This window comes from Schistocerca gregaria, chromosome 4, assembly GCF_023897955.1.
Source record: "Schistocerca gregaria isolate iqSchGreg1 chromosome 4, iqSchGreg1.2, whole genome shotgun sequence".
In the NCBI taxonomy this organism is placed as follows: domain Eukaryota; kingdom Metazoa; phylum Arthropoda; class Insecta; order Orthoptera; family Acrididae; genus Schistocerca; species Schistocerca gregaria.
This window is the reverse complement of record NC_064923.1, coordinates 677,149,665-677,160,103: the sequence shown is the minus strand read 5'-3', so window position 1 is coordinate 677,160,103 and position 10,439 is coordinate 677,149,665. Positions and strand designations below refer to the sequence as shown.

General features: G+C 41.5%; 1 protein-coding gene across 1 annotated transcript; it reads right to left on the bottom strand.

The window, feature by feature from the left end:
* Window positions 1-635: 635 nt before the first annotated feature.
* On the bottom strand, window positions 636-9,807 carry LOC126266888 (uncharacterized). The gene is made up of 4 exons (XM_049971556.1): window positions 9,755-9,807; window positions 8,288-8,407; window positions 6,347-6,520; window positions 636-1,754 (listed from the first exon to the last, which is right to left on the bottom strand). The coding sequence occupies exons 1-4, from the start codon at window positions 9,800-9,802 to the stop codon at window positions 1,560-1,562; spliced, it is 537 nt and encodes a 178-aa protein (XP_049827513.1). The 5' UTR covers window positions 9,803-9,807; the 3' UTR covers window positions 636-1,559.
* Between the last annotated feature and the right edge of the window lie 632 nt (window positions 9,808-10,439).

Sequence of the window (10,439 nt, the reverse complement as noted above, 5' to 3'; positions counted from 1 at the left end):
TATTTGTGATACATACGTCATTACTGTTTCGAAATGAGGGATCGAGTTCACATCTTTGAAGTGATGTTTATCATTTGTCTGTCATTCTCTTTCTGTCAATTTCCTCGATATCTTTGCTCCTACTGGCCTTGATCTGTAAAGATGTATGTATCGTTAAACATGTATTGGTGCGAATAATTACGTATTTACTACCAGTAATGATTCGTGTTTTATTTTTCTTAACATTAATCTCATCTTTGTTACTAAGAGATTACGAAGTGGAAAAGCCAATGGTTGTTGTGGTATCAATTGCAGTAATCGGCTTGGGTGAAATTTTCACAGCCGGTTTTGAAGCCATTTCACAGAGATTACTTCATATACTAGTAATTGTTTAGAAAATTCTCTTCCTTTAATTAAACTTAATTCAGAAAGCCCAATGTAAGTTAAATTATTCCACATGAAACATTCCAAATTCATACACTGCGAAAATACCAAGCCAAGCCAGTTGTGTCCTACAATATTTAAATCCATAGACCTTTCGTCAGTTGAACTCGTTTAGTTCATATTAAGGAATTCAATAGCAACACATTATCATAAAAAACCAATGGTGTAAGATTCTATTAATATCCTACAAAACCAAAGAATAAACTATGATGTGATATCATTAAAATTTTATTGAGTGTTAACCAAGAGGGTTTGCTAATATACAAAACACTGACTTTAGTAACATCAACCAGAAAATGGCACAAAAACCAATAATGTTTTTACTTCTTCTCAGAAACACCGGACGGTCCACTGCACCAATTACCGTCGTTAAACTACTTGCTGGATTTGAGAAAGCTCAAGTGTTACGTTGTTGTTCGGATTTAATGACTTCCATCACTGGTTTCCAAAAACCTCATCAAAGACAAACAATGAATCGGTGAAAAACAGTTCAGCAAATCACCCTTTGCTCCGTCAGTATCATTTTTCCAATTTGCACGATAAGTCGAAGGCGAGCAGCGAAAAAGTTTTTCTCTTCTTCGACGTTGTTTGATGCTAACATTTAGTCACTTTCGACCTCGGCAGGCTCGCTGCTGTTCCAGTCATCCGGTCTTCCATTGTTTCTGGCAGTATTCTTCCCATCTTAACATTGGCGCCTCATCTTTCTTCCGCGCGACCCCCAGTTTAATACCTTCCTTCGCCAGAAATGGTTGACCAGTCTTCCGATACGTCGGTAAATTTGAAGCGCTGTATTCTCCAAAGATTTTGCAAATAGAGCACTTTATCTCCATTGTCTGCTACACTTCATTTCGAATTTTATCCTGTTTAGTTACCTGCAGACCACTTATGATACAGTTCATTTCCAACGTTATAATTTTTATAATTAACTCTGGCTACATCTCTTCTACTTACAAACAATGTTCTCCAGCAAGCTGTAATTTTTTTTAGCGTCCTGCTGAATATTATTATTTCACAACATCTCGTGGAAAGATTGAGAGGCTGTCATCCCAGTTGTTGTTGTGAACCGTATCATTTTCACATGACCAGAAATTTGCAGTATCTGCAGGGTTTCAGTTCTCCTTCCCGATGTCAAAGTTTTATCTCCTATTCAGGCGGTAGCCCTGGCGACCGTGGGGCAGAACGACCACCTTGGCGCCCAGTCTTTCCGCCCAGCAGCGGCGGCAGCCGCGTCTGCGGCGAGCTGGGGGCGGCACCTCCTCTTCACTGGAAGCCCCATCGTCTGGGGTGGAGTGCACCACGGCGACCGTCGAGATGATAGTCGCGTCGTTCACCTGCACAGAAAACGAGTACTCACTTTAAGATACTGACAGCTTCACGGTTCCCGAATTGGTAATTTTATGTAGGTTCAACACAACAAGCGTTCTGGGAAAAGGGAATATTTGTTCAACACTGACTTTGCAGTAGAATTAACGACGAGGGCTGGTGTACCGGCCAGCCTGTATGTGGTTTTTAGACAGTTTCTCACATCCCGCTAAGTGAATACCGGGCTGGTTCCCACGTTCCGCCTTAGTTGCACGACTCGCCGACATCTGAACACGTTCGCACTATCCCATGAATTACACTAGACGCAGACAGCTAGGGTACACTAATTCCGTCCCGGGGGTACGGGTGGCGCCAGGAAGGGCATCCGGTCATCCCTTCATCTTAAGCTTGCCAAATCCATTCCTAACAATGCCGATCCTGCGTCAGTGTGGGACATGGCACCAGTGAAAGAAAGACTGACTTTGCAGTAGGACACTGCTGAAAATCTACTTCAGATAAGCAGTGAGTGATTCTTTAAGAGCGTAAGTTTGAATTTCGAATACAGTGCGCAGATCTGGTGTTATTACTATCAGTTGATTAGACATTTTGGACGTCTCCAGATGTTGACAGCTGTATTACAGTTTCCGAAAGTTGTGTGGATTCTCGTGCATTGTACTGCACTTAGGGATAATGGCCATTTAGTTCCCCGTATGAAATAGTTGTGAAATATTTCTGTATTTTCGCGCAAGATATTGTTTCACCGTTCAGAACGGAATCATAGGAGGAGGTCGAGCAGGTTATTAGTGTTTTACGTCCCGTCGACTACGAGGTCATTAGAGGCCGAGCACAAGCTCTCATTATAGAAGGATGTAGAAGGAAGGCGCACAAGTCCTTTCGAAGGAACCACCTCTGCATTTCAAAAAATGTTCAAATGTGTGTGAAATCTTATGGGATTTAACTGCTAAGGTTATCAGTTCCTAAGCTTACACACTACTTAACCTATACTATCCTAAGGACAAACACACACCCATGCCCGAGGGAGGACTCGAACCTCCGCCGGGACCAGCCGCACAGTCCATGACTGCAGCACCTGAGACCGCTCGGCTAATCCCTCGCGGCCCTCTGCATTTCCTTAAGCGATTTAGAGAAATCACGGGAAACGTAAGTCAAGATGGTGAGACACGGATTTGAACCGTCATCCTCCCGAATGTAAGTCCAGTGTTTTAACCACTGGGCTACTCCGCTTTGTACGTCGGAATCGTTGATGGTCATGTGCTGCTGACTCTGTCTGAGTAATCAGTTATCACAATGAGCATAGCCTATCACGCTTTCTTGTTAGGAACTCGACGCTGCTTTCAGTTTTGTTAATCCTTGTCCTCAGTCAAATGTATTACCGTGTCGTGCCTATTGTGCTACTGGTAAACGCATTTCAGTAGAAATGACTGAAATTGCTTGTTCTCTACTTGTGCTGTTTACAAGACATCTTACGCGAAAAGCGCAAGGTCTGTTTCAAATCAGTGCTGTTTCCAAAAAAGGAATCTAATATAGCTCGGCTATTTATCTCTTTTAGACCCTTGCAAGCAATCGACTTTATCGCTTTTGTCTGCTTTAATTCTAATTCATTTCGTTCCTTGGGACACTGTGAGCGAAGACTACTTGGTCATAGAATGAGATACTTGTAAATTCGCTTGAAGCTTCTGAAATGCGGTGCCACAGAAGAATGCTCAAGATTAGATGGGTTGGTCACGTAACTAAAGAGGAGATACTGAATTGAATTGGGAAGAAAAGAAATTTATGGCATAATCTGACTAGAAGAAGTGATCGGTTGGTATGACACATTCTAAGACATCATGAGATCACCAGTTTAGTAGTGGTGGGGAGTGTGTGTGTGTGGGGGGGGGGGGGATAAATCGTAGGGGGAAACCAAGAGACGAATACGGTAAGCAGATTCAGAGGATGTGGGATGCAGTAGTTACTCAGAGATGAAGAAGATGGCACAGGATAGAGTAACATGGAGAGGTGCATCATACCAGCCTTCAGTCTGAAGACCAAAACAACAATAAATACAGAAAATGTAAATTGAGTAAAAAGTACGTAAGTTTAAGGTGACACTTTTATTAATTAATACATTACAGTGCAACATTCTTAACCACTACAAGGAATTTGTGTATGCAATAAAAGCAGTGTTCCACAAAGAGGGCTTCAAACGAGACATGTCAATGTGAAGTTGTTGGCCTTCTTTTTTCTGCTCTAAACCTACTGAAATTAATTCCTCAAGGACAATGCTTACAATTCTCTACAACTCTTAAAGAAGCACTGTGTGAGTTGAAATATATGCATTGACGGAATCCTGCACTGAATGAATTACTCTGTCCTATTAACTATAAACTTCATGAGGGATTAGGTGTGCAGTCTGACGGGCTAAGCAACTGACATGAACGCGACATCTGGGAAAATATCATCCATAAAATTCCGATGACAGCAAGGGTAAATCCTAGCATGAGCTACTGCATAGTCTGCTTAAGAGGTTGTGCATCCAAGCAGCTGACAAGAATAATATATAGAATCAAGGAAAAGCAATTCTGGCGTTGTGACTTACAATGGAAACAAGACTGAATAAAAATCTAGAACCACTCGTAGGATATGTAAACCTAGAAGAAGCGTTCGACAATGTGAAATGATGCAAGAAATTCGAAATTATGAGAAAAATAGGATTAACCATAAACCCAAACTGGAAGGCCAAGGACCAAGTTCTTGGTTAAAAACGGTGTGAGAAAGGTCTTAGTGTTTCACCCCTACCGTTCAAACAGTATATTGCCGAAGCAGTGACGGAAATTAAAGACGGATTCAAAATTAGGATAAAAAATTCACTGTGAAATGAAATCAACGATAAAATTGCTGTCTTCAGTGAAACTAAAGAAAAAGACCCGTTGCATGAAATGAATAGTCCAATAAGCACGGAACATGGAACGAGAGAGAGCTGAAAAATGAGAAAAGTATTGAGAAGTGGCAGAAATGGGAATACCGAGAAACTTCACGTCAAAATTAGGGATGACGGCGTAATTGAATGCCAGGAATTCTGCTACTTTGGAAGGAAAACAACCCATGATGGAAGAATCAAAGAGGACACAGAAAGCAAAGTAACACAGCCAGAGAGGTCATTTGTGGCCAAGATAAATATACTGGTATCAAACATTGGTCTTAGTGTGAGAAAGAAATTTGTTAGAACGTGCGTGTGGAGGTAGTGAATCATGGATGGTAGGAAAACCGGATCGGAAGACAACTGGAGCATTTTATATGCGGTGCTACAGAAGACTGTTAAGAATTAGGTGGACTGATAAGAGATACGGTGGCACGCAGAATACGCGAAGAAAGGAGCATAACTAAAATAGTGAAAGGAAGGGACAGGACGACAGGGCATGCTGTAAGACAGCAGGCAATAACCTACGTGGTACTAAAGGGAGCTACAGAGGGTAAAAACTGTTGGGGAACACAGAAGTTGGGACACATTCTGCAAATCGTTGAGGATGTAAGGTGCATATCCTGCTCCTTCATGAAGAGGTTATAGCAGGAGAGGAGTTCGTGGCACTCCTCAACAAAGCAGTCAGTTGACTGTTGAGTCAGCACAGCTGAACACGTTTGTGACGTTATATATGAATATAGTCACTGTGCTCGAAAGAACAGATACCACTGATGACCGTGCAGCTTATCTAGAATAAATGATAATTGAAAGCCTCAGGTGCTGTTGATATGCTTCGACGGGGCAAAGGAAAATAAGTGCGCCGACTAGGACTCGAACGCGGGATCTCCAGCTTACGTGGCAGACGCTCTGTCAATCTGAGCCACTGAGCACACAGATGAATGGCGCGATTGCAGGGACTTACCCCTTGCGCACTTCCCGTTTGTGACGTGTTGCAACGTCTAGCGACTCGTTTGGAGGTACTTTCTTCAAACACTGTATGACGTTTGGACTACCACTGTTGAAGGCTGGCACAGGATGAGCAGCTATGTCTCTTACAACTATCTTCTGGACAGCATACCGAGGACATTCCTAGCTAATTACAATACACAGGGTTGAGCTACAAAACGGTGGCTTATTTTCAGTTGCACATTTTATTTTCGCTGATGTGAACTTTGAAACATAAACGTTTGTTATGTTTCTGTTTTACATTTCATCTCACGTTAAAGTAATATGTTTTAGATTTAGAAATTGTATACCTTTGGTCCCAGCTCCTTTTCAGTACAAGACCATACACATTCAGTAATAAACAACTGGTGCCAAATAACTCTATTATATTTGTACACTGTCCTAAAAGAAACTTCCATAATTGTCTCATCACTGTTTTACATGAAAATGTTGCCTCAACAAGATGGGAGTGACAGTGACTTTGAATTGTATTTCCGTGGATCCCTTTCCAAAGTTACTCTGTTAACGTGAGGTAGCAACGTTCTTGTCGAATAACGTGGTCGTGATCCAAGCGAGAAGCACTCACAATAAATACGAGATAGACGAACAGCTTGCTCTCCAACGTGAACAAATTCATAATTGGAATCTGACTGTTCTATCTTTTCGTGTACTTCATCATTCTTGCCCTTCCTGGTAATCATAATGCTGTCTTACCTTTCCCACGGTGCGCTCGTCTTGCTGCGTGTCCTGTAGCCAAGGAAGTTTCTCAGCACAGACGTCTGCAGCACCAGCTGACGTCAGCATCTTCTGCGGCTCTTCTGACATCGGAGGAATGCCTTCCTCTTGACCGGGGCCCAAACGGAACCGCATCCACACCACGTTGGTATCCTGTCGGAGTTTTGTTTTCGTTGTCATATTTCCATTTATTGTTTTTACGTTATGTCTTTCCCAATCTTTAACCATAATCCAAGACATTCGTCTTTTCCAATACAAGATTTTAACCTTATATCTGTGATTTTTATCATTATATAACTAGAGGGTCATATAATTTTCTCGGTGGGTACCATAAAGGTCTTAGGCTTTGTCTGAACTATGTTTGAGGAACTTTCGTGACTGTCGAGAGGTAAAGTAGAGAGAATATTTTACTTTATGCCTTAAACAAAGTTATAATTGAAATTGTCAGAGTGAGTAGTGTTTCAAGTGACTTTCTGTATAAGGTATATATCAGGTTAATACGACATGCTGACGGTTTTGTATGATAGTATGGGCGAGAGAATCCGCAAGTTGAATATTTAATGTAGCTAAAGACAAGCGAGCCCAACACGACGGCTTAAATGCCAAGTGTGTTGACCCGCTAATATTAACTACATTCTCAGTACTGACTTCGCTCTCCGGCTAGGTTCAATTACGTCCATTTATGTATCGTTGCTTAGCAATGAAACCGAAACACGAATCAGTTCGGAAAGTGTGGTTCGGACAGGGTTTTCGGTGGCTTGAACACACAGGAGGCCACATTACAAGACATGCTGTTGTGCAGAAGACATTAATCACGCAAAGGCAGATGCAGTTATTTTCCCATGAAGCAAGATGAACCCTCGTTCTCACGAAGACGAGTCCATTGCCTAGTTTTCTACACGTGCTTGCTATGTATTCTGTCTACAAAGCTATGTGATAATAAAAATAAATGGTAATTTTGTTTAGCTATTTAACGCGCTCCTTGAAGATTTATCGATTTCTCCAGCAACAGATACTGAACATGTTTCAGGAAGTGTGGTTGTAATTACTACCACAGTTGCACCAGAACTGAGAGAAAATTAACACAGACAATGAATGGTCTCCTTCGAGTTAAAGATGTCTGCTAAGTTGGCAATTAAGTCCCTAAACAGCTAGGTCCATCTGGAGGTAAAATGAAATCTGACAAATGTGGCAGTTTGCAAAGGAATAGTAAAATTGCGACTGGGAGAGTAATATAGTCGCCAGAGGCGAGAAGTGACTCTATAAAAGAAAAAAAATTGTACGGGTCGGTCATAAAGCAAACGGAGGTTCCCCAGGGTTTAGCTGCTGCGAGGGGAACGTCCGTCACACTGGAAACCCCTCCGTGCTGACACAGTGGGAATAAATTAAAAACGTAAACTCCGTCCACATGCCATCGATACCGACAGACCGCCGTGTCATCCTCTACCAATGGCGTCATTGAATGCGGTATGGAGAGGCGTGGAACCGGCACACCGTTGTCCACGTCACTGTCTGTTTTCATGTCTCGTAGTCGCAACTCCTCAGTCAAATAGCTCCCCGACTGGCCTCAGGAGACTGAGTGACCCGTTCCAGTCCTCCCATCAAAGAAAATTCACTGGCATTATCGCAAACTGAACCGAGGTCGTCCTCGTTGCACTCAGGCCTACTGACCCACCAGCCGCGGTCAGACAGTAACCCTATGAAACTGAGTTGCAGCCCGGTAGATAAGATAAACATAGAGTTATCACTAAGTAATGGCTTGCTTATAGCTACAAGTATCTGTGAATACTTTGGAAAATACAGAGGTCCTCGTTGTAATCTATAATGTATTGTGATAAATAAGGCCCATTGTAATTATGTATAATCTGGGTTCCCCTAAGCCTCAGTGTTACATTCTTCACACACCTCGATGCTGCTCACCTGTGGGTACAATAGTTCAGGTTCTGCGTCATCATCGCAGACCGCTACGACACGAAGATCTTCGGTGTCGGTCTCCCGCCCACAAGGGAGACAGAAAAAGGCGAGGGCTCTGCGGAACATCTGCGAAGATAAAAGAAATGTATACATACATGAAGTGTTGTCCTCGATTCATACATTAGGATAACACGATGGCTACGGCGTAGATGCGGACTGCGAGGCAAACTCTAGAGTTTGAGATGAGTGCTGGGACTGCGTTTTACGAGAACTTTCACGTCTCATCAATATGCTACCGAAAGCTCTGAAAATTAAAGAATTTCTGGCAATGTAAGATTTTGGTCAACATTAAATATTATCTTACAAAGGCTATGCTTTGAGCTCAGACCAAAGCAACAGCGCTTACTAGCCAAGTACAAATGGGAAAACATAAAGTTAGTTTGGTTCTATCGTTCGTTTAGAAATTTTGTGTGAACGATAAATTTAACGTGAAAGACAGAGGAGCTTAGAAACCATCCACATACCATATTCTTCAGAAAGTAGGTATTGTTCAATTTAAATGATGGCTCATTGGCCATGGACACACTGTAACGGATCGATTGGCGCCATTGTTGTAATTTACTACAAAGATAAAAAGATTACTTGTCAGATGGACAGGGAAACCATTTTTGGTTCTCTTTGCCGATTTCGACAGTTTATACTGTCGTCTAAGGAAGTGAAATAGGCTCAAAACAATGGTGCGTCAACATAAAATTAAGATTCGCACGATAGTGTCGTTTGCAACAGAGTCAATGAAACAGTGACATCTCAAAAAATATGTCATACTTGTCACGAGTGGCAAACAAATAACTGTCAAATTTCACATCGTACATGGTATGTGCGAGAAAAGTCAACCACCAAAAAGACGTAGTGTACTTTTTAAGCCAGCCCTGCGACCTGCTCGTTTGACTATGATGGGTGGTAAAGGGACAGCTGAGAGCAGCCAAGGTAAAAAAATGCGGGAAATTCTATGTTTAGCCAATGTGAAATACACGTTGCAGAAATAATAGTTTGTATCAGTAAGCAATGCTGTCGGTCTTAGGACCGGCAGCTGCCCACGATCCGCGGATAATCCATGGCCGAGCGAGAAGGTGGCAGGCGGTAAAAAGCAAATAATCGCGACTGCCGAAGATTGGACTTTATAAAATATTTAAAAAATTAAATTGAGTGCTGTGTGGCATTAGGCATGTTCGACCCCATACAGAGCCAAACTATAATACCGGGTTTCTACTTGAACGTGGTACTGAAACTGAAATATTGTTAGGATTTTCAATTCCACGTCCATGCATTCATTACCAAAAAATACAAAAATTTTGGTTTTGAATTTTGCTAAAAGTGATTAGTAGCTTGAACTCGGACGATTTCTTCTGATGAATGATTACGAGCTAATTAGAAACATTACTCATTGACTTTGGTTAATTTTGGGTAACTCACGTTACAAAAAGCTCTGCAAATATGATGACGTTTTAACACCATGCACATAATCGACAACTGCAGGAACAGCTGTCGTCTTTGTGACAAGGAACATTATAAATGTAATTCCTCCTCGATTCACTCCCAGCAATTTTGGTTGTTTTCTTCGTTTCCTGCCTAAACATGCACTCGGAAGTCGCCAAATATTTACTTCATCTTCCGTTCTCTAATCAGACGGAAATGTAAATATAGTCGACTATTGCAAAACATACTTCTATTAAAAGTCGCAAAACGTGTTAACAACGCTAAAATGAAAAAAAACTACATATATTTATCTGTAGCGTGATGTGCACCTACATACATCCTTCGACTCCACATCCATCCATCAATCTTGCAATTTATCATGTGATATTAGTCTTCTTCTTTGGTTATCATACTATGCCTTGAAGGCTTATATCGTTGATGCATTATTAACTGCCATTTAATGATAATGGTGACATTTTTGTGATAAATCTTGAATGGACCGTTCCTTGAAATGGAATACTGCAAGTTATAATAAAAGTTTGTCTCATTTGTAAAATATTAACGAAAACATATTACTCCTGATGGAGAACTCTTGTATAACCTTCGATAAACCATTGTATGACGTTTAATTGCAACAATAATTATAATAACTCGTGTGAAGAACGGGGTACTTTTTAAACTT

What these genes read in the sequence shown, in the direction of transcription:
- LOC126266888 (XM_049971556.1), bottom strand. Translation starts at nt 9,802, where the DNA reads ATGTGCATGGTGTTAAAACGTCATCATATTTGCAGAGCTTTTTGTAAC. An exon ending in CTGAACTATTGTACCCACAG is followed by an intron (nt 6,521 to 8,287) that starts GTGAGCAGCATC and finishes AAACTCCGACAG; the next exon opens with GATACCAACGTGGTGTGGAT. An exon ending in ACGAGCGCACCGTGGGAAAG is followed by an intron (nt 1,755 to 6,346) that starts GTAAGACAGCAT and finishes TTTTCTGTGCAG; the next exon opens with GTGAACGACGCGACTATCAT.